This window comes from Nanorana parkeri, unplaced genomic scaffold (genome assembly GCF_000935625.1).
Source record: "Nanorana parkeri isolate BGI_ZX_2015 unplaced genomic scaffold, ASM93562v1 scaffold721, whole genome shotgun sequence".
NCBI classification, from domain to species: Eukaryota; Metazoa; Chordata; class Amphibia; order Anura; family Dicroglossidae; genus Nanorana; species Nanorana parkeri.
This window is the reverse complement of record NW_017306989.1, coordinates 779,937-804,147: the sequence shown is the minus strand read 5'-3', so window position 1 is coordinate 804,147 and position 24,211 is coordinate 779,937. Positions and strand designations below refer to the sequence as shown.

The window sequence follows — 24,211 nt, the reverse complement described above, 5'->3', positions numbered from 1 at the left end:
CCCCCTCTCTCATGCTGCTGTCGGAATCTTGGTCCATTACTGAGTGCCTGACTTTTAAGAGGAGGTGACACCAAAATGACTGTCAGTCATTTTGGTGTCACCCACTGCGGGCCTTGTGACCCCACTGCAAATGCTGTCATGTGGGGGAAGGTCACAAGCCCTTTGTAAGCTCCAACACACAGCTTACACAGGGATTAGAAGTGTAGTTGAACCTCACTGAACACAATTGACACATGAAATCATTCTCTTTATAGCCATGAAGGATATAAATCCACGTTGTGTACTTTTAAAAATTAGATATTACCCTGTAAAAGTAACAGTGCTGCATATAGTCTATACAGACAGCAGAGCTGTGGGAGGGACCCAGCAGGCCCCAACTACAGAAAACTACAGGAGGGGGCGGATACGAGACCAGTCACCCTGCACAAGGAGAGAGAGCAGCAGTGAGCGGTCTTTATTACAGGAGGGGGCGGAGACAAGACCAGTCACCCTGTACAAGGAGAGAGAGTAGCAGTGAGCGGTCTTTATTACAGGAGGGGGCGGAGACAAGACCATTCACCCTGTACAAGGAGAGAGAGTAGCAGTGAGCGGCCTTTTTTACAGGAAGCTCCAAGTGTCACACTAGATTACTGCACAGACCTGGAGGAACTGCTTAAAGCTCACCAAGATACAAGTAATGACTCTTGTATTTAGGCCAGCTTTGTGACACATGATTGTCGCACCATTTTTGTACCAGTATAAAATGTAACCTGTGCATTCTCTTCTGCTTGCAGCTGCCACCTAGCAGCACCCGAGTCTGTCTGTATGAAGACGGTACGGAAGTGAGCGACGATGAGTATCTGTGGCATCTCTCAGATAACACTGAACTTATGTTACTGACTACTGGTCAGACATGGCGTGGAAGTAAGTTATGTCTGTTCTGCTTTTCACTCACAGTACCTTGTTCAATCGGGTCACAATGGGTCATTTGCCTCCCAGAGATTGCACCGCGAAACCTGAGGCTTCAAGAACATAATGAGCAATGGGTCACAGCACATGCAGGTCACAGTCAGTGCAAGTCACAGCACCTGCATAGTTGCCTCATAGTTCTAGCCGACCTGTAACAATGAGACTGTCACAGGTCGGCTCAGTAGATCGGGAAGTGAGCGAACACATACCGGCGTTCGCTCACCTCCCGATCCTGTCACGGCAGAGAGCTGTGACAGGGGAGGAACTGGATTCCCCCCTCCCCGCTCCGATCCTCCAGCGCTGACTGGCGGATCGGACGGGGGAGGGGCGGGTACAGCTGGCTCTGCCTCTAGATAGGCAGAGCCAGCTGTCACACGCGCAGCTGGGCGGATCCAGACATAATTGTCGGGATACGTTTCGGCTGCGGCGTCTCAGTATACCGCAAGCAGCAGCTCGCGGTATACTGAGCCTAGGGTGACGGGAGGACACTAGTTTGTGTCCTCCCGCTACCCTTAGGAGAACTATGGAGAAAAGCCCTGACCCCATAGTTCTCCTTTAAATAAGATCAGTGAAGGATAAATTCAGCTTTGTCCCAGAGGTTACCATACTGTAGGGTCAATTCACAAAGGTAGCACCCCATGATAAGAATACTTATTTCCAAAAAATGACAGTTATTTTCTGCTGAGACCAATACAATTAGAAGACAGATAAAGATACTTCTCCTTGTGGTAAAAGAACTAAAGCCAAACCTTTTTTTTTTTTTTTTTCTGGCTTTAGTGCTCTTTTGGGTGACAGGAGTATATTTACTAATGTTGTCCGTGACCCAAAATCAGCAAATAGCAGGCTGCTGCTCGCTATATGCTGACAGTACAATTTTGTCCACCCCTGATTGACAGCTGGCTCTGCCTCTCTAGAGCCTGAGCCAGCTGTGCCCACCCCCTCCCCCTGCTGTCCCTCCAATGAGCACTGGAGGAATTGAGAGGGGAAGGGGGAATTCCCTGTGGGGAACGGTGACTGACAGTCACCACTCTCTGCAGGGAGAAGATCAGCTGTTTGTGATCGCTCAGCTCTCGACCTATAGAGCCAATATGCAACAGCTGCAGTGTCACACGCTGGTTTGAAGTATTGGGAAGAGTACATTTTAGTCTCCCAATAGTTCTCCTTTTAAAGGTGTGTGTGTGTGTGTGTGTGTGATTTTTGCAAATGGTAATGTCCACAGTGTGGCCCAACCAGTTGGCCCACAATGGTTCAAGAGGGAAGAAAATCCCCTTTTAGGCAAACCTAAATAAAATCTGGAATCGGTAGTAGGACACTTGCCAGCATAATCTGGCCATTCATCTGTACATTTCTTTTGTTCAGTCTGAGGACTGAATGTAAGAAATCTAAGCGATACCTCCATCTAGGCTAAACAGCATGGACGGCGAAATGTCCCCTGCCAGCTGTGGTACTCTGATAGTTGGCGCCCGCCACTGCCGGAATACCCAAACAGACATTTCAGCTGATTGGCTGCAGTCGCTGATCACTGACAACTTTCCACCTGGCTCCTTCAAAAAACGTTTATTGAATACTCTATTTTTTTGAGCCACGTGGTGATGGTAGAGCAAGCGCATGACCAGCTTTTCTCTTGAGTTTTCTCAGGTGACCTAAAGGCACGGCAGAGACAACATGGCTGCAAGGAATCCTTTGTGTTCACTCAAACACTTACAGTGAGATAAAATGATCTGCAAGGCCATTCTGATAATCTGTGGCCCTAATTAAAAACGTTGGTGATCCTGCCATGAGGTTCCTTCTTCAGGCACTTCCTGGTGCGGGGTGACAACTGTCTCCCAATTGTACTCCTGCATTTGCAACCTGTCCCATGCTCCCCTGGTGGGGATTATAAGTAGCCATGCTGACACATAATATTGCCGAGTCAAAATCCACCATCGTCAGTCTTAGGAAGCCGGTCCAGATAGTGCATGTAGACTGGAAGAGGCTAAGGAGATCAGTAGCACTGATCTGCGAAAAATTGAGGAACATTTAAATGTCAAGCAGCCCGGTTTAAGATCTACTTTACCATCATTAGGTCACTAAATGTGCCATTTGGGCTATATCTTGCTCTATGCATACATTGGGTGACCTTTGGAGGTCAGGTATCTCAAACCGAGGGAGCTAAATTAGGAACGTAGCACCAACAGGGCTGAGTTGGTGTAAGGGTAGTGATCCTGCCTGTGGTATTAAGTAAGTTGGACTTTATTAACTTTATTATATTTTGACTGTTTAGTTCTTATTTTTACAATTTTTTTTTCTTGGACCCTAAGATGTTTGCAGGCCCCAGAACTGACCCCCGAAGGCAAATCTGGTTCTGACTGCACTTACAAATTTGTTTTTCTTTTCCAAAAAAATTGTCACAGGCATCGATTGGTTGCTGAATTCCTTTTACACAAGTCTGACCGATGTCCCCGAAGCTGCCAGGAGGCTTCTATCTGATGAACAGGCTCCCAAGACACAGAAGATACTTATTGACTTCGTTCATAACCTGGATGAAAACATCTCGGCAGAAAATCGCGAGGAAGATGAGCCATGGTTTGAAGGTTAGTTAGTGCCTGTTGTAAAGGACTGTACAGTAAAGTTTTGTAGTATTGAATAAAAAAAAAGAGACTCGTAATGCATGTGAGGAAATAATTCCAATTCTTAAAGTGACATTAAACCCTCAGATTTATTAACATAAAACAATACTGTAATGTGTGCCTTACAGTAATCCATGGTAGTTTCCCTTCTCTTTGCTGCTCTTCCTTTTAAATCTGTATCTGTTCTCATGCTGGGCAGAACTTCTGTTTTGCAGCAGACTGCCTTGTCTCTGGAATGGATACATGGTGTCTGTGTGAAGGTTTGCAACCTGAGCCAGCACTACAGGAAGAGGCACTCAGCTGCAAAGGGAAGTTCTCCCCAAGCATGAGAAGAGATAAGGATTTAAAAGGAAGAGCAGCAAAGAGAAGGGAAACTACCATGGATTACAGTAAGGCACAGATTACAGTACTGGTTTATGTTAAAAAATCTGAGGGTTTAATGTCACTTTAAAGAACACGGTGATACATGAGACACAAAGGGCCTTGTGTATTAATGTGCTCTTACTAAGAGTTGGAGTCATTTCCCCATATCCACCAATCAGATACACATCTTTAGGACAGGTTTCATGCTAGTTTGGTGGTTTAGAAGTAACTCCAGTTCTTAAGCTGGCCATACACCTATAGATTGACTTCAGATTTTCTATGGACAGGTGGAAAAAGTGCAGCAGATTCCTCCCATCTACTCTAAACTGTGTGGATGGGGGAATCTCCCGCTGGGCCAAGCTTCAGTATCTTGCTAGTCGACCCCGCCTGCTGTCAAAATACCTGAACAATCTGATTGGATGCCGGCATTGTTCAGGTGTTTTGAGAGCCAGTGGGACCGACTAGCAAGATACTGAAGCTTGGCCCAGTGGGAGATTCCTCCATCCACATAGTTTAGAGTAGATGGAGGAATCTTGCACTTTTTCCATCTGACCATAGAACATCTGCAGGTCATCTATAGGTGTGTGGCCAGCTTTAGAAACAACCCATTAATTTTGGTCCTGACCCTCGCTGAAAAATTGAAGGCAAAAAATTCACAGATCAACCCATCCCACTGGATCCCGTTTTTTTTTTTTTTCTACTACATCATAACCACCGCTCTCTAAAGATATGCACATGCTCCATCCTCATCCATCTGGTGAATGCAGTTCAAGCTTGTATTTCCTCCTTATGTAAACAAACATCACCCCCCCTCCCCGCATGTTCAGCAGTGGATCACAAAAATTTTTGATATTAAAAGGAGAACTATGGGGTCAGTGTTTTTCCCCATAGTTCTCCTTAGGGTAACGGGAGGACACAAACTAGCGTCCTCCCGTTACCCTAAGCTCAGTATACCGCAAGCTACAGCTCGCGGTATACTGAGACGCCGCAGCCGGAGCGGATCCCGACTTAGATGACGGGATCCGCCCAGCTGCGTGAGTGACAGCTGGCTCTGCCTATCTAGAGGCAGAGCCAGCTGTACCCGCCCCCTCCCCCGTCCGTTCCGCCAGTCAGCGCTGGAGGATCGGAGCGGGGAGGGGGGAATCCAGCCCCTCCCCTGTCACGGCAGAGAGCCGTGACAGGATCGAGAGGTGAGCGAACGCCGGTATGTGTTCGCTCACCTCCCGATCTACTGAGCCGACCTGTGACAGTCTCATTGTCACAGGTCGGCTAGAACTACGAGGTGAGTGAAAAGCACTCGCCTCATAGTTCTCCTTTAAACACATGGAAGACCTTACTAGTGTTCTCAAGGGGTCTGTAGAAAGGTTTTCCTCAATATGGTTCTACTAGTCGAAATTTATATTGACCAAGGAATATGGCCTCTTGATGGGTTCATGAAGGACCTCCCCTATGACCTTCCTTCACTATTATTGTATACAATCATTAATTTGATTAATAACACGGCCATTACAGGCTTCTGTTTGAGTACATAAAAAGTTTGTCTTCTTTTCTTTCATTGTAATGTAACGAAAGTTGTAGAGAAGCCAAAACTATTTCCTCAAAACTGCCTATAATATAGAAAAGAAAGATATGTTATTTATTTATAGCAGGCGATTGGTAGCTGGTACATAAGCCCCCTGGGAATAAGCAGTCTCTTGGGTAGAGATACCAAATCCAAGGGAGTAGTGGCAAACAGTGCAGTGTTTATTGGTGAAATTTACAAGAGTCTCATTTGGTAACAGGTGCTGCACAGGGGTTCACCAGAAATCAACAACATAAAACCTAGCCGTATCCCGGCACTAACTTCACAAACAAAAGATATAGCTTCTAACTAATAGGCTGAGCAGGCCTACCGCATGTCAGCCTCCACATAAACTGTTTGCAAGTTTTCACCAACCTTGCAGCTCTCTCAGACAGGACTTGTCTGATCCCCAGGTAGAGAGCTCTGAGTACAGGTTCCAGGTGAGATTAAATTGCCAGTGGAGAGTGGAGTAAACCCTGCACTGGAGCCCGAATCAGCAATCCCTAAATGTATAGCAGATAAACCTGGGATACCTATAAATCCCGAACAGGACTTTCCCAGGCTCCCTCTGGGATGCTCGGCTACAATAAATATATTAATATATATTTATGGTCGGCATATATGCCTTATAATATAGTGTGGGCTGAGTTGTGCCAATAAGCTAATGTGACCTGAGGTGTGCCCGTGGCCAGGCTGTTAGGTACGCCTAAAAGTGGGCATACCAAATGAAAAGGTGATGGAATTTAAAGTTATGAAGAGGCGTGGGTGGGAACAAACGCTTCCCCTACAACATCAGGCAGGAAAGGGAAGAGGAGGAGTTTAAATAGCCATAATCCCCTCCCACAAATAGAGGTTAATAAATTAAATATATATATTATTGTTACTTTTTTTTCTGTTTGTATAATTCACAGGTATAGAATCTCGGTTTAAGAACAAGTCCAGCTACATGAGGTTCCGATGTGAGAGCAGAATTCGAGGTTACATGAAAGAGGTAAAGTAAGCTCATCGTATTAAAAGATTGCATCAACAAAACAGTTCAGTGCCACGTTTTAAACGGTTGTGATCCAAGCTAAAGATAAATCATAAAAGATTGTTTTCTTTTAAACATGGTAAATGTGAAATATTTTATACAAATATTTCATATTCCCCGTTCTGCAAAGCTTGTTTTGGTCTAGGGTCTAAAATAAAATAAAAAGATATACTCGCCTATGTGTGTTGTAAAGTAGTCACCACTCCAAGCTCACTCCTGTGATGGACTAGAATCTCATGTTTAGTTTACTCATTTGTACCGAGATTGTAGACCATCCCGGGAGCGAGCTTGGAGCGGTGACTACTTTACAACACACACTGGGACCATGGGGAACAAAAGTTGCCCCCCTCCAGAAGGTAGGACAGTGTCAGCACCGATTCAGAGATGATTTGAGGATCTACAGCCGAGTGATACACAAATAGGATACATTGTTGTCAATAGTTGGGGTACTGAAAGGCATTTTTAAGATGTAACCCCTGAGTGTCACTTTAATGTGTTAAGGACACCTATAGGATTTTCTTGCTAAAAAGTCCCCTGTCAAAAACTACCAGCACTGGTGGCAGAAACTGTTGTGTATGGGGTACATTCTCCAACAACTGTGCTGTGCTGCCTCTCTCTTTCCAAGTATCAGGAACCACACTGACTTATTTTTTAGCGGGCTCAGATACAGGATAATAATCCCTTTAGCCATAGGTATTAAGCAAACCGCAGCCAGCTGCACACAGTGGATGCCAGCATTATAATTGGAGACACCCAGCAGGTGTACTTTGTCCGCGAGTGAACATCAATGCAAAATGTTCATGTTTGCCTGGAGATCTGTTTTACTTCTTTGTTCAGAGTCGCTGTATATTTATTAAGAAGGAACAATTCCCAGGCTGATGAGAAGCCAGAGCAACAGAGCGCTAGCAAACATCAGACTTTCTTGCCCTCCCTCCTCCCTTCTATAGGTGCAGAATTCGGCAGCCTCTGTGGATCCAGCAGCGAAGGAGGAATACAACAACCTCATAGAGGCTCTGAGCAAAGAGCTGAAAGCTGCCAAGTACAATGGATGTTACTTCAACAGGATGGAACACAAGGCCAATCGTCTTTGTACTGAAGAAGGATGGTTCTCTTGTCAAGTAAGACATGTCGGCTATACTGCTATGAAACCGCCACATACTCGCATTGTCTTTTTGTGACAAGGAATTATATTATTTTTTGTAATAATGTTGTTTATGTCTAGGACTAAAAATGTAGTCATTTCTTTTTAATCAGGTAAATGTGACATATTACAAATTGAAGCCTCTAGCATGCTGCCTGTGAGCTGGATCTGAAGCTCCTGACCAAACTGGTTTTACTTCTATGCTCCGAATACCCTGTGCAACCTGGTCTCCTGCTATTCAGCTTCATTCACTCAAACATACAGCTACAAGAGTCCATAGATGAAAACACCTCCTCTCCTTGCTCATCCAGACTCCTATGTATTTACTTTGACAGAAGCAGTCAACAAATGAACAGGCAGTGCTGGGCTTTATTAGAAAGCCTAGCATCCTCTACAAAATCTTGTCAAGCATGCAAACAACAAGACAAAGTTCCTGGTCTGAAGGCAACTTTGAATTGTGAATGGGGTGAGGAGGGGAAATTGGATTTAAAGGAGAACTACCTATGAGCTGTGTGATTTACACTCCTCCTCATAGTTAGAGCCGAGGTGTGACAATTAAACTTTCACAGGTCGGCTCTATAGATCGGGAAGTGAGTGAACACATACTGTCGCTCGCTCACTTCTCGATCCTGTCCCTGCAGAGAGCGGTGACAGTCACTGCACCCCACAGGGATTCCCCCCTCCGATCCTTCAGTACTTCCCGGTGGACGGATGGGGAGAGGGTGGGCACAACTGGCTCTGCCTCTAGATAGGCAGAGCCAGTTGTCAATCAGCCAGCTGGGTTGATCTCGACAGTATTGTTGGGATCCGTCCCGGCTGCGGCGTTCTCAGTATATAGCGGGCAATAGCCCGCTATATACTGAGCTTTGGGTCACCAGAGGAAGTTAGTATATGTCCTCCCGTGGCCCTAAAGCGAAATATGGAATAAAAAGGTTACCCCATAGTTCTCTTTTTTTAAATAAAAATCAGTTCCCTGTAAAAAGATTGCCCGACAGTAAACATAAAGTGAGGAAAATAAAGCGATTCATGTGAAAAAGTAAGACAGAAAGCAGTAACTCGGAGACCTGCCTTCAGCAGAAAATCCTTCCATACTATAAGCTGCCACATTAACGTCAAAGTGCCGGTCGATGGTGCACATCAGCCTCTAACAATGTTTTTAACGCTCCGTTAATTCTCTTTGCTCCAATGAAATGACAGTTTAATTTTCAGCTTTTTATAAACCAAGGTCAGTCAATGTTGCAACTGATCTCTGACAATGTGCGGCATTTGCCGGAGTCTACAACGAGAGCATAATAACAAAAAAAATTCAAAGTATCTTTTATGGCGCAGACACAACAAGAGTGTTATCATGCGTGAAAGATACTTTACAGTGCTTAGATCAATGTTTGCTAAAGTATTTGAAGGACTTGCACGGCTTTCAAATTATGAGGCACTGACCTGGAACAAGTGAGAAGACAGTTGAGTATGAAAAGTCTCAACTCTCGTCCAGCATGCTCGTTCAAGGTCAGCGACTCAGTGGGTAGAGCAGCCAGGTTCACGATGACCTCCATGCAACTTCTGCCTTTTAAACACACATCAGCAATGGCGGCTCCTGTATTTCCCGAGAGATCCACTTGAACGTTCAACTGCAACCGCATCAAAAAAAAATCTTGCAATATGTAATTCAGTTTTGTTAATCAGGTACCCCTGCCAGAGTAAATAACTTCATTTTGCTGTAGACTAGTTAAAGTAGATTTAAACCCAATCACACAAGTTTTAACTTGTTAAGGTCATTTATTAAGTTGCGATTTTTTTTTTTTTTTTTAAATCTGTTGATCCTGCCATGGAAATCCATGTTGTGTCAATTCCTCTAATGGAGGAGAATACTCCGAGACGAGCTACAAGTCAGGAGATAAAAAGTCAGAACCATCAGAGTGTCAGGGCCAAAACTGTGATCAAGAGCCCAATCACATGCAGAAGACTTCGGGGCTGGCCACACAGGATTGAAGTACCAGCAACAAGCTGGGCCGGGAACTAGTAGAGTTGAAAAAGGCAGTCAGACTGCATCATCAGAGCCGGTGAACTCTTAAGGAGAACTATGAGGTGAGTGCTTTTCACTCACCTCATAGTTCTAGCCGACCTGTGACAATGAGACTGTCACAGGTCGGCTCAGTAGATCGGGAGGTGAGCGAAGATATACCGGCGTTCGCTCACCTCTCGATCCTGTCACTGCTCTCTGCCGTGACAGGGGAGGGGCTGGATTCCCCCCTGCCCGCTCCGATCCACCATCGCTGGCTGGCGGATCGGACGGGGAGGGGGCGGGTACAGCTGGCTCTGCCGTCTCAGTATACCGCGAGCTACAGCTACTGAGCCTAGGGTGACGGGAGGACGCTGGTTTGTGTCCTCCCGTTACCCTAAGGAGAACTATGGGGGCTACTTTTGTTCCCCATTGCGCCTGTGTGTGTTGTAAAGTAGTCATCGCTCCAAGCTTGCTCCCGGGATGGACTACAATCTCATGTTTAGTATACTAATTTGTAGTGAGATTGTAATCCATCACAGGAGCGAGCTTGGAGAGGTGGCTACTTTACAACACACACAGGGACCATGAGGAACAAAAGTAGCCCCCCTCCAGAAGGAAGGACAGTGTCAGCACCAATTCAGAGATGATTGGAGGATCTACAGCCGAGTGATACACAAATAAGATACAGTTCTGTTAATAGTGAAGGTACTTGAATGGATTTGTAAGATTTAACTCCTGAGTTTAGTGTCACTTGGCGTGCATGATCATGTGCTCTATTGGACAGAAGCATGCACTTTTTTAAAAAAAATAGGACCCCATAGTCCTACTTTCATTTACACATGTGCAGGGGCGTCCGAGGCCGGGTGTCACCCGGAGCGGATACTGGGTGACACCCCTTCGTGACGTAATCGCACATGCATGGCCATCTTATTAATACCTGCTGGCGGCCATCTTGGTGATGGGCGCCGACAGAGAGGAGGGGACGTTTACCTGCTGGGTCCCCTCCTCTCTCCTGAATCTGTCGGGCTCTCGGTCCATGACTGAGTGGCCGACTTTTCTGAGGGGGTGACACCAAAATGTCACCCCTTCAATGGTGTCACCCGGTTGCGGGCCACACCCCCCGCTTGGCGCCACTGCACATGTGACTGGTTGAACGTAACTCATGTCTTGAGTCAGAACTATTTTTGGGATAGGTTTTGGAAGAGTGGAAGACCATTGTTTTATTTTAATATACATATTTGTGTGACCGATTTAACCTAACTCATGTCTTGCTCCAGCCAAAACTCTAAACTTTATTTGGGATAGAGTTTGGGTGCAATGGTTCTACTTTAACAGCTCAATTTAAAAAAAAAAAATACATTTAATGTTTTTTTTTCTTGCTGTTAAGTTGAATAATATGCACATTAGTGATTCCTGGTCTTTTGGTCCATTTGCAGCCACCACTTCCTTTTTCAGTTTTGACTAGAAACCTCAGGGCCCCGGTGCAAGAAACCTACAGTAGCTTGCTGAGATTGTGATCTATTACTCACTACAAATACAGATGTCACCAGCACGCCGAAACTCTCATGTCACTGCAAATCCATTTAATGAAATGTCACTCAGAAAATCAAGCGCTTTCGGGGCCACACAGGGTCCCCTTCATCAGGCTCAGAGAAGACACTGAGCCTGTAGTGTCTACTCTGAGCCTGATGAAAGGGACCCTGTGTGGCCCGAAAGCGCTTGATTTTCTGAGTGGCATTATTTCATTAAATGGATTAGCACTGACTTGAGAGTCTCGGCGTGCTGGTGACATCTGTATTTGAAGTTGTTCCATGTGCGGCGCCATCCGCGGTCATTTCAAGCACCAATCATTGTCTTAGGATTTCCTATAAGGAGTGGTACAGGATCTATGGATATCTGTACTATTACTGACTGCAACTTCAGTTTTAAGCACAATCCTCAGCAGGGGGTGATCTGACCTCATCTGCTGCCTCAGAACATAACATTGTCCTCTGCCATGACATGCTTATGACTGTGTTACCTTTGCCATTTTTTAGGGTGCTTTTGATGTGAAGGACTGCACCTACCGGCATTCTATCAACCCATACAGTAACAGAGAAAGTAGAATTCTTTTCAGCACCTGGAACCTGGACCACAGGTAAAGCCATGTGTCTGTAGTGTTTGTTTTCACTCAGCCTCATAGTTCTAGCCGACCTATGACAGAAGCAGTCAACAAATGAACAGGCAGTGCTGGGCTTTATTAGAAAGCCTAGCATCCTCTACAAAATCTTGTCAAGCATGCAAACAACAAGACAAAGTTCCTGGTCTGAAGGCAACTTTGAATTGTGAATGGGGTGAGGAGGGGAAATTGGATTTAAAGGAGAACTATGAGGTGTGTGATTTACACTCCTCATAGTTAGAGCCGACGTGTGACAATGAAACTGTCACAGGTCGGATCAATAGATCGAGAAGTGAGCAAGCGCATACCGTCGATCGCTCACTTCTCGATCCTGTCCCTGCAGAGAGCGGTGACTGTCACTCACGGCTCCCTGCAGGGATTCCCCCCTACAGCGCTGACTGGCGTAACGGACGGGGGAGGGTAAAGCTGCCTCTAGATAGGCAGAGCCAGCTGTCACTCACGTAGCTGGGTGGATCCAGACAGTAATGTCGGGATCCGTCCCGGCTGCGGCGGTCTCAGTATAGCATGAGCTGTAGCTCGCAGTATACTGAGCTTTGGGTGACGGGAGGACGCTAGTTTGTGTCCTCCCGTTACCCTTAGAACTATGGGGAAAAGCCCTGACCCCATAGTTCTCCTTTAATTTAACGTGGATGCATTTTTCATGCCACACGCAGAAAGCAGATTTTAAAAAATGTTTGCAACTCTCATAACACTAAACTTTTTGATTTATTTATAAACTCTTTAGGATTGAGAAGAGCCGAGCAATCTTACCTTGCTTACTGGAAGCCGTGAAGGAAAGTCGGGGAAGACGGGTCAACCACCCGTATTTTTTTGACCTTTTGTTTACCACAAAGAACCTTAAGCTGGTCCACATTGCCTGCCATAAGAAAACCTCGCACAGCTTGAGCTGTGATCAATCCAAGATCTATACTACTCAGAAAAGACCCAGACATAAAAAGAGATCTCAGCGCCAGTTATCATGATGGTATTAGGGTGGGATTCTATTTACATTTTTTTATATGGTTTTTTTTTTTTTTAAATCAAGGCAGCTATCTAGACATTACTACTGACAGATTTTACAACAAAAGATGTATTTTTCATTTGATAGCGAGGAAATCAACCACGCACTGATTGCTTTCTTTGTATGAAATATTTATTTCAAATAAAAATGCCGTTTTTGTATATTTCCAACTTATATAAACTCCTATTATTTATTTATTCATATGCATATTTAGTGCAAAACGCAATGCTGAACTCCAGGCAGATATGAAAGACAGAAATGAATGCAGCTCTGTAAATATTAATACATCATTAAATGCAAGCACCTGAATGTGGCTTGGTATCTGCCTTTTGCAGTCCCTGCGCAGCAAGATTTGAGGAAGGAGCCAATCCGTTCTTGTGCTGGCAAGAATCATAGGATAGGAGAAAAGAGCAGAGAGAGGAGTTTATCATTGTGCTGCTTCTTCTTCACTGTCCAGTCACAGGAGGGGGACAGGTTTGTAATGGCATGGGCTCGGAGGAAGTGGGTTGAATGATGCTGACTGTAGTTGAACCTGGAAGATGAAGGACATCTAATCGGGAAGGGTGGGGGAAGTAGTACAGCGAATTGGATTACAAGCTTTTTTTCTTTTAAAGTGCTATTCTTTATTTCTGGATTGCAATTTCCTTTTAGGCTAGGTTCACCCCTGCACGACACCCGGGAGGGGGGGGCAGGGCTCCTGTGCTAGCGCACATAGCGTTTGCCGCGCGGGCCCCATTGATTTCAATCGGGTTACATTCGCGCGGCAATCGCAAAAAAAAAAAAAGTACAAGTACCTTTTATTGTGTGACACCCAACACGCTTTTTTTTTTTTTTTTTTTAGCTGCGATCGTGTTCATATGCACAGCAAAATTGCGGCAGGAAAGCGCACGATCCGCTCGGCATGACTGGGGTGTCATTAGAAAATAATGGCAGCCACAGCGCGATCGGTTCACACCTTGGCGACTCCCGACCGTGCGGCAATCGTGCACAAAACCGCAGGGTGAGGGGTCGTCTAGGTGTGAACCTAGTCTTAATCTAGGAAATGAAGGCTCACCAGCACTCAGAAAATATCGTTTAAATCTTGACATTCATTTATTGAAGCACAGCGTCACATGCGTCAAAAGCACCATGCAGGGTCCCTTCATGAGGGCGACATGGTGACTCTGAGTGCTGGTGGTCCGCCATTACCTTGAAGACGAAATGGCGCCATCCGTGCTTATCACTGCGAGTACCATATTGACTATTGGTTCCAGATGCTGTAAGGAGTGCAGGAGACATTTCTGTACAATACCTTTTAATCTTAATGTGTGGCAATGCTTTGTTTAGTTTAATGTCGGCGCACTTGGGGGCAGCAATATATTCTGATTATATGAGCTGCTTGTTCTGCATATGGATTGTTCTTTTACTTCTGAACAGTATTGTCAATTCACTGATCGTTGTATTTGTTCCCTGGAATTGTTCTTCACTCCCTTTTGTAATATGTACAACAAAGCTCTGTAGCGCGATGGGGGGAAAAAACAAACCATACAGACACTTCTATTCCATTGTTTAACAGCATGCTGCAGTCAGACAAAATCCATCTCATTTCAAACATCTAGGTTTAGCTTTTCTATACAAGTCACATATGGATTTATTCATTTTAAAAGATGAAAATGTTTGTGGCACAATACAGAAGATGCAGAGGCTTTTTCTCTGTGCCCTTGCTGTACTATGATCAGATAACATAGCAATGACATAGGGCTGGCTGTAAAGAGATACTGTCATCTGCCCATTCAGTGCCTGCTGAAGGTACCCCATCCCCATCCAATACAGTATACTCACTGATCCATGCTTCCTTACTACCTCCCTGCTGCAGGAGTCCACCCTCCTGGGTGGTTGCGGTTACTGTCTTGGTCTGGTGACTATGCACAAGCCTGAGCACCTTTACATGGAGAAGGTCATATTTTCCCTCTAGAGCTGGAAGCCATGGAGAGCAAAAGGCGAGTACACCTTGTTGGGGGGTCAGGATGGCCTATCAGGAGGCACCATCACTTTGCCCGGAATAGGAAAAGTGACCGCTTCTCTTTAAACAAACTGCAGGCCTAATATGTTTTAGGTCGAGTGAGGAATAGGACCTGTTTTTAATCGCTGTCTATGTACCCCGCGTGGAAATTTCCTTTTCCTTCCCTTTTAGTATAATCACAACCTGCAAGCCAATTTTTTGAAAGCGTGAAAAAGATTTAGAACCGCTATCACACTACTATTGCTGTCTACGTCAGTGTTTCTGAACCCCCCACCCCCCTTTAAAAGTATGCAATAAACTTCTGATCAGAGTTCCTCCTTTCACATCAATGTTGCCGATGTGCCCTGCCTTAACCAACATGGCCACCTCCACACAGACACGGTACAGAACAAGACATGGTAAATCAGGTACTGGAGAAGGAACAGCTTGCAGGAAGATCAAAACCAGCGTCCTGTTGACATGTGATCCCATAGGGCATAAAAGCTTACTCTTTGGGAGGCATTTCAGCGAGGCTATAAGGCCACCACAGAGGCTATTCTACCTTTTGCTCAGGGCTGATACCAGACATGCTGTCTGAGTTGCTAGAGGTGGGTAAAGCTGGCAATTAGCTTTCTTTTATGTAATCCTGACCGCACTATTATTATTTTAGGACAGTTTAATAAGTATTTAATCACCACTGAGCTGAGGTAGGAGAGGAGACAAACTGAAAGGCTGACAACAAGAGAATAGAAATAAAAATCAATGAACCCAGACAGATACGGTTGCAGATTAATACAGATTACAAAATGCCCATTGGTAACTGGTTCTCTTTCAGGGCTTGTTCACACCAAATGCAGACCAGATCTGCATGAGTTTCTGCACACGCAGTGTATTAGACCACTTTTTTTATGCATCCCAGGCCGTTTTTGGTTTAAAAAAAAAATATATATATATATTTTTTTAGTATAAAATGGGCTTTCAGTGCGTTCCAGGGCATTTGCATGCATTTTTGATGCATTTGCATGTGTTCCAGAGCAGGTAAAATAGGGCTTGCTGCAGTTTTTTTACATGCTCTGGAACTGAACGCTGCGGTGTGAACTAGAGCCCAAAATACCATTGGAATACATTGGGCGCAGTTTTGATCCGGTCTGTAACTGCTCTGCTCCTGGAACACGCTTGGTGTGAACAAGCCCTTAACCCCTAGTCACACCCGTATGTGGTTTGCCTGAAGTTCACATTAGTAATGTCTACAAAACTGCAGTCAGTATAATTATTTCTGTACACCTTAACACACAGCTATAGAGAGGAAAAAAAAATGCAACATGCACTGGTACAAAACTGCTGCAGCACAGAATGTTTGCTTCAACATTTCAAATACAAAACGCAGACACAGCTAAACAGCCTTTTTATTAGTGAATTTTGGCCGGAGTTCTCTTTTAATATAGCTTTGGCATGGTTCTCTAAAATTACAGACAAATCATTTTTTTAAGCTCTTCAGGAAAGAGTTCCCCTCCTCTGATTTCCAGCTCTTAGTACACCGGAGAGCCGAGCCGAGACTGGACATGTATCCAAAGCCAACCATTTGATCTAGACTTGTGTAGGTAAAGTTTAGAAGGAAGGCTGGAGTTCAGCTTCCATGTGACACTAAACTCAGGAGTTAAATCTTAAAAATGTATGTTTTGTGTATCACTCGGCTGTAAATCCTCAAATCATCTCTGAATTGGTGCTGACACTGTCCTTCCTTCTGGAGGGGGGCTACTTTTGTTCCCCATGGTCCCTGTGTGTGTTGTAAAGTAGTCACCGCTCCAAACTCACTCCCGGGATGGACTACAATCTCAATACAAATTAGTAAACTAAACATGAGATTGTAGTCCATCACAGGAGTGAGCTTGGAGTGGTGGCTACTTTACAACACACACAGGGACCATGGGGAACAAACATAGCCCCCCTCCAGAAGGAAGGAAAGTGTCAGTATGAATTCAGAGATGATTTGAGGATCTACAGATGAGTGCAGGTCCAGATTTCCCACAAGGCCACCGAGGCCTGGCTTTGGGGTGGCAGGGAGTAGAGGGGCGGCACTGCCGATACTGGCTCCAGGGGTATGGAACTCCTATTACCCGATGCCTGGGACCATGGGGAACAAAAGTAGCCACCCTCCAGAAAGAAGGACAGTGTCGGCACCAATTCAGAGATGATTTGAGGATCTACAGCGGAGTGATACACAAATAAGATACATTTTTGTTAATAGTTAAAAAGGTACCTGAATGTATTTTGAGATTTAACTCCTGTGTTTAGTGTCACTTTAAGTACTTTAAATGGCGGACCCAGAACCAGCATGCTTTAAACGAGTCTCAGACCTCATTATTACTATACATGCTCCAGGTCAGCTACCCAACTCAAACATGAAAGCCAGGGGAGTAGCATTCCCAAAAGAGTTCCCCAATAGAAGCCTCCATGATCCCCTCATGTGTCCCTATAACCCATTCAAACCATAAAAAAAGTTTTGGCTTTAATTAAACTTGAAATCCCCCAACAGACCAATTAAAGGTAAGCTTTATGAGTGAAATAGGTAGACTGCCATTGCTGACCAGCTCAGAATGATACCAACCCGAAATCACTACCTGCCAGTCATGCTTATCCTGTGGCTTTGAGGTACTGACCTGAGAGTTCAGACATCACTTCCAAAACACTTGATTTGGGCAGATTGTAGTTCAATCTAAAGCTGGCCATACACCTATAGATTATCTGCAGACTTTATATGGTCAGATGGAAAAAGTGCAACAGATTCCTCCATCTACGCTAAACTGTGTGGATGGAGGAATCTCCCAATGTGCCAAGCTTCAGTATCTTGCTAGTCGGCGCCGCTGGCTCTCAAAATACCTGAACAATCTGATTGGATGCAGGCATTGTTCAGGTGTTTAGAGAGCCAGCGGGGCCGACTAGCAAGATCCTGAAGCTTGGCCCAGTGGGAGATTCCTCCATCCACACAGTTTAGTGTAGATGGAGGAATCTGTTGCACTTTTTCCATCTGACCATAGAACATCTGCAGCTGTATGACCAGCTTAAGGGAGCACCACTCCATACAACGCACCTGAGCTCAACTGTTTTCCGATAAGGGTTTGGACCACACACAGCGCTCAGCTTACCTGTGGAAGTTAATGAGTTTAGGGCTGGAGATGCCTGAACGTCCTCCTCTCTGCGAGTACCTGCAAAGGGTTGAACTCGGGTAGCCAAACTCTGGCCCTCCAGCTGTGATGGCACTACAACTCCCATGAGGCATTGCAAGATCTCACAGCCACAGAGATGACTCCCGGAATGAGATGCATCATGGGATTTGTAGTCTCACCACAGCTGGAGTTTGGCTACCACTGGTTTAACTCTTCCCTGGAGAAACCCCTAATCACAAAACTCAAGTTTCAAACAATCCAAACAGATCTTGTACTTGAATTATACACACAATATTTATAAATCCAATCTTTCCCGACCTGATCAGACCGCCCTGGCAGAACTTAGGGACCATCTCCCCATCAAATCCCAGGCCAACATTTTCAAAATACCCCAACAATTTCTAGAATGTTATACACATGAACAACAATATATATATATAAAACAATTTAATATAAATTACATGTCACTGTGTCTGGGTTTCTCCTCCAGGCCTGACATCAGAAACTTTGGAGATGACGGCACTCCCACAGAAGGGAATATCACAGCTGTTAAGGTTACGTAGGTGGTGGCAGCATGAATGTTTTGCAGCTCCAAGGATCCCAATGCTAAACAACGGAACTGCTAAAAAACCAACCAGTGCAGAGGGGGCTCCTTGGAATATAGAAAAGCACTTTGGTTTTGACCAGTTTTGTAGGTCATGTCACAAGGCAATGACAGAAGGTCCACCCAGGGTCCGTGTCTCGGAAGGCACGTAGCAAAGTCCTGAATAAAAAAAAAACCAAATCATTAAAAAGCATTGTAATCCAGTTAATTAGTTATATCAATTATCCACACAATGGGAAAAAAAGAAGGATTTTGCTAGGGATGCACCGATACTCATACTCGCCCAAATGCTCTGATACCAGAACTTACGGTCGGAGGGAAATCGCCCTCTGACCGGCAGTGTCCAGGGAGCATGGAGCCGGCTTCCTTTCCAATCAGGAAGCCGGGCGGTGGGTAATGACCTGCCTCCCGGCTTCCTGATTGGCTAGGAAGCCGGCTTCACGTGCTGCTAACCAGCCAGGCTTCCTAACCAATCAGGAAGCCGGGCAACATGTCATGACCCGCCTCCCTGATTGGCTAGGAAGCCTGGCTTCCTGACCAATCCGGAATCCGGGAGGCAGGTCATGACTTGCTGCCCGGCTAGATTTTTCCTGGCTGCACAGTGTGGCAGAGATGTGCGCATCACAAGACTGGCTGACCAGAATGACAAAGACTCTGGCAGGAGAAACAGTATCTATATGTATTTAGACATTTGCTGGCAATTCCAATTTAAATATATTGGCTTCTTACCTAAAGGCCATCTTCATTATTCAGGTCCTCTTCATCATCATCATCGTCCTCTTTAGCTCTGAAGTGAAGGTTCCTTAATTCTCTTCTGCTCATGGAAGCGCAAGATGTGGCCACCGGTGGTAAGTCCTAAACAGCAGCAACATAAACAGAATGTGTAGTCTTCATATTAAAGTATTTAAAGTACAATAAAAGGCAGGACGGTCTAAACAAGTACCAAATCCAGTTACCATGTAATGCATAAGTCTCAAATGGTCCGCCTTCCTAGACACTGCAGCTCACAGTGGGAGGGATTAAGCAACAGAGACTCTTTTAAAGTGATATTAAATTTCTCCTTTAAGGAGACCCTTCTTTGCTGGAGGCTGTTGCTTTTTTTCTTGAAAAGTTTTTAATTCCTTGTTTTCTAGTGGGTCCCCGCTGCGCTCTTCCCCCCCGCCCCCTACACGAGTGCCACCACCGTTCTAATGGAGGCACCCGTGGGTGCTTGTGCCCGCAGTGCCTGTGCGCGCACATAGACACACACAGCCCTGTGGCAGGCCCCACCCCTTCCCTCTTTGATTGATGGCAGAAGGAGCCTATGGCTCCTCTGCCATCAGTATCCTCCCCCTGCAACCAGGAAGTTCGGGGAACGGAGGATCGCTTCTGGACTGGCGGCGGGGACGAGCGTCGCTGACAGGTGTGTGTGTGTGTGTGGGGGGCGACTGGGGTAGAAAAAAGGTGCTAGGCCGTTTTTACCCTAATGCAGAGAATGCATTAAGGTAAAAAACGCCCAGACCTTAATACTACTTTAAGAAACCCATAATGCTTCAGGGTACCTGTATCATGGGGGGTATCATGTATTCAATGTTTATTTGCAAGACACATTTTATAGAACTATAAAAAAAAAAAAAAGGGAATAAAACTGTTTAAAAAGTATAAACATACAAAAATTAAACGTGCTTGTGATAGAAGCCTCCGTTATGTGGAGGGGACTGCAGGCCGGCCTCCTTCCCACTGACTATGGGCCTTGGCTGTGGAGGGGGTACTATTGATTGGGAGAGGGGCTTGCCATGGTGCTTTGGGCTGTACGGGACCCTTTACTTACGCTCCATGGATCAGGAGGACCCCAGAGACCTATTTTCAAGTTATGTGGGGGATACATGGGAAGCTGAGACTGCTACCCTATCCATCAGTATCCTGTGCTGGACCAGACTGTGGACTCGTATTGGGAGACCCTTCCTTGGTTCCTCAGTCACCCCTTATGTACAAGCCCCCTGTGCCCATTATAAGTCCACGGTGTGAATCCAGCAGCACCGAAGAGGTTAACCCTGTCCCTGGTTTTCTGACATCTGCTATTGTTTGTATTTTCTGTTGTAATTAGGTTTAGGTGATAAACCCGCACTTAGTTTTATCACCTCCTGATTGATGGACTCCAGACTGGTGCCAGGAGGGAATCTATTGTTCTCCTGAAGTGAAAAGACCTTGTCCTCCGTTTGTTTACTTCATCTAATCCTCTCCTGGGACTTGTAGTGTGCGACATACTTGTGTAGCTGGGGGTAGGAGAGGTGTGTGTGTGTGTGTGTGCGCGCACACACACACACTGATACTAGTAGCAGGGCCGATGCCAAGTATTTGGGCGAGTACTCGCACTCGCCCAAATGCTCTGATGCCTAGCCCAGTGACAAGGGAGCATGGTGCCGGCTTCCTCGCCAATCAGAACGCCAGGCAGCGTGTAATGACTCGCTGCCTAGCTTTCTGATTGACCAGCTTCCCAATCAGGATGCCGGACCGCGAGTCATTAACTGCCCCCCTGCTTTCTCATTGGCCAGGAAGCCTTCATTCTCCCTGGTCACCTGGTGACGAGGGAGCATGGAGACGGCTTCCTAATTGTGGCGGCGGCGGGGGGGGGGGGGGGGGGGTGAGTCTTTACACGCTGCCTGGCTTCCTTAATGGGACTTTCGGTACCGCCAAGTACCGGAAAAAAAAAAGGTATCGGCACTTCCCTAGTTTTTAACCTAATGGACTAGTCCTGCCTGGTTGTTAGGGGAAGATTTGGCCTGCAACTACGATTTTCCGGTTCCAGAGTGGAGGAAGCTGATTTTGGACGCGTGTACCCAGTCGGGGTCTGTCACATGCATGGCTCAAACCGATGACCCTTGAAGGGTTAACACTCACCTGCATGAGGTCCGCATTTTCAAAGAATCTCCCCAGCGGCATGGGCTGGTTACTGTCTTCATCGATGAACGGGTTGTTGTCTCCACAGACTCCTTTCTTTTCTGGATTCGCCAGGTCTGCAAACACCAAACTGTCCCTACTGTCATCTGACAATCGGTGGTAGGAAGCATAATCGTTCCCGTTGGACATTTGGCGGCTGCTAAGGCGGGCGCTGACTCTTACCTTCGGGCACCTCCTGCTCCGACCACCGTACGCAGACCGACTCTGGGCTCCGGAAGCTTTTTTGCCAGCTAGCCTCCTGTTCTGGTCACTGGTACGGTTTTTGGAAGGAGCCCCATTGCTGTCCGCCTGGAAAATGAACATGAGAATGCAATTTTTAAAAGGGGATATAAAACAGACCTAAAACTGAGTTTAAAGCCAAACTCTGGGGAAAATTATTCCTAAACCACTGCAAGTGGGGCTACCTTCACACTGAAGGGGTTAAGTGCTTGTTTTTGTCTCGGTTCAAAGTTATACTCCTCTGATCCACCAAGCCGGCTTCCACTTAAACCAGTCCCTTTAGCCTCACTCTCCTCTGATGCAGCAATGGTATGTCCCTCAGCGTCCTCGTGTACACAGTGAGGGAGCAGATCAGTTTCTCTCAACTAAGCAAACTGAAGAGAGAAGCTGATTTGGTTGCCATGGGCAACTGCTCCAGATTCTGGCTGCCCCAGTTTGATGAATTCCCCCCAGTGTATAGAAAGTGATGATTCCCATGACCTTAGACCACTGCAACGGAGGGGGAGCAAGGCTCCAGGGACCGGCCTAAGGATCGGGGGGAGCATAACTGTTATTTTTTAACCTAGACAAAAACTAGCACTTAACCCTTGGAGTGCGGGAGTAGCCCCACTGCAAGGGTTAAGAACTAGGGATGCACCGATAGCGGTATTTTTTTTTTTTGTACTTGCCGATATTTATACCGATACCGGAAGTCCCATTTAGGAAGCCAGGCGGCGTGTAAAGACTCGCCACCCAGCTTCCCGATTAGCAGGGAAGCCGTCCCCACTAGGTGACGAGAAAGCATGGAGCCGGCTTTATGGCCAATCAGGAAGCCGGGCGCCGTGTAATGACACGGTGCCCGGCTTCCTGATTGGCCGGAAGCGGGCTCCATGCTCACTCGTCATGAGATGACAAGGGAGCATGAAGCCGGCTTCCCGGCCAATCAGAAAGCTACATGGCGAGGGGGCAACATGTAATGATTCGCTGCCCGGCTTTCTGATACCAGAAGTATCAGGCTAGGCATTGGAGCACAAGTACTCGCCCAAATACTCTGAGTCGGCACTGATACTAGTAGTAATAGTCACCTCATGACGAGGGAGCATGGAGCCGGCTTCCCGGCCAATCAGGAAGCCAGGCGCCACGTCATTACACGGCGCCCGGCTTCCTGATTGGCCAGAAAGCCGGCTCCATGCTTTCTCATCACCTAGTGGCGAGAAGGATGGGGACGGCTTCCCTGCTAATCGGGAAGCCGAGTGGCGAGTGTACTCGGTATCGGCAAGCACCGGGGAAAAAAAATAATCGGTACTCGATACCGAAACACCGGTATCGGTGCAGCCCTAGTAGATTGTCATTACTAAACATTTTGAAAGGCGTCTTTGATGTTATTTTGAAGATACGGGTAGAGTTCCCCTTTGAAATATTCTGCTACATTGTCCTGAACGAGCCGAGTGACAGGTTCACTTTAAAGTGGAGGGTAAAACAGCCCCATAACTCCCCATGAAACAATAGCGCTCACCGTGCAGCCTTTCGCCGCAGTCTTGTCAGCCGGACGGGTTTCAGCTTCGCTGTCGGAGTTCTGTTCCGCGGAGTGATTTTTGGCCTTCTGGCGAGCCGAGCAGCGCACCCCTTCTGTTAACTGAATGGAACAATTTTCAGGAGTTATTCCGATTTCCACGGTAGGATAAAACTGCTAATACATGCAGCCGTATTACCAGCCCGGCGCCGCGAAAGCACAAAGTCTGCGTCTGTAACATGTCAACAATATAAAATCAGCCTTGATAGGAGCAAGACGCGTTTTACAAGCTGCTCTCTTATCTCCAGATAGCCATTATCATGGGAGAGCAGGCACAAAGGAGAATTAAAGCTGCCCAAATATTATGCGCAAAGCTGAACTCCGAGCAAACCGCCAAATATACAGACAGGGGAACCGTTTTATCTGCCAAAGGATTTGTAGCTAATCTTGTGATCCGTGCACCTCTGCCACACGGCGCAGACGGAGCCTGGACCACCGCACAGACTGCATTTAAAGTGGACCGCTCCGCAGTGTTACAAGTCAGCGTGAACTCATTCCTGACGTGTCACAATATCAGTGACTTTGTCCAGACCAGCATTCCTCAAGCTTTTTCTTAGTCACGACAACCTTTAAAAGTTTGCAAAATCTCGAGACATCCCAGTCTAAAATGTCATAGATTTTAAGGGGGACCCCACACAAAAAAACACCCAAAAAAGTGGGTTTCACCCTTCACATTTACGTGCCCCTTTCAAATAAAGATTTCACATCAGGGTCACCCTTTGCATCAGTAGCCTCCTTCACATCAGAGGCCCCCCCTCAGTATCAGAGAGCCCCCCCTCGGTATCAGAGCCCCCTCCCCGTCGGTATCAGAGGCCACTCTTTCATATTGAAGCCACCACCCTTTCAGATCAGAAGCCCCAGTTTCATATCAGAGTCTCTCCCTTTTACATCAGAAGCCATCCTCCCCCTCCCCCCCAC

The 24,211-nt window shown here is 46.2% G+C and overlaps 2 protein-coding genes across 2 annotated transcripts in view; one reads left to right on the top strand and one right to left on the bottom strand.

Annotated features, from left to right (window-relative positions):
- The window catches only part of DFFB (DNA fragmentation factor subunit beta), an 18,917-nt gene extending 6,125 nt beyond the window's left edge, over window positions 1-12,792 (top strand). The window contains exons 2-7 of the mRNA XM_018564081.1: window positions 774-903; window positions 3,342-3,521; window positions 6,393-6,472; window positions 7,459-7,629; window positions 11,688-11,788; window positions 12,555-12,792. Of these exons, the coding sequence (XP_018419583.1) occupies window positions 774-903; window positions 3,342-3,521; window positions 6,393-6,472; window positions 7,459-7,629; window positions 11,688-11,788; window positions 12,555-12,792 (900 nt within the window). The remainder of the gene's footprint in view (window positions 1-773; window positions 904-3,341; window positions 3,522-6,392; window positions 6,473-7,458; window positions 7,630-11,687; window positions 11,789-12,554) is intronic.
- A 5,619-nt stretch (window positions 12,793-18,411) lies between these two features.
- The window catches only part of CUNH1orf174 (chromosome unknown C1orf174 homolog), a 10,240-nt gene continuing 4,440 nt past the window's right edge, over window positions 18,412-24,211 (bottom strand). Inside the window, exons 2-5 of the mRNA XM_018564079.1 lie at window positions 23,237-23,356; window positions 21,463-21,810; window positions 19,329-19,437; window positions 18,412-18,742 (exon numbers count right to left, since the gene is read on the bottom strand). Of these exons, the coding sequence (XP_018419581.1) occupies window positions 18,675-18,742; window positions 19,329-19,437; window positions 21,463-21,810; window positions 23,237-23,356 (645 nt within the window). The 3' untranslated portion in view covers window positions 18,412-18,674. The remainder of the gene's footprint in view (window positions 18,743-19,328; window positions 19,438-21,462; window positions 21,811-23,236; window positions 23,357-24,211) is intronic.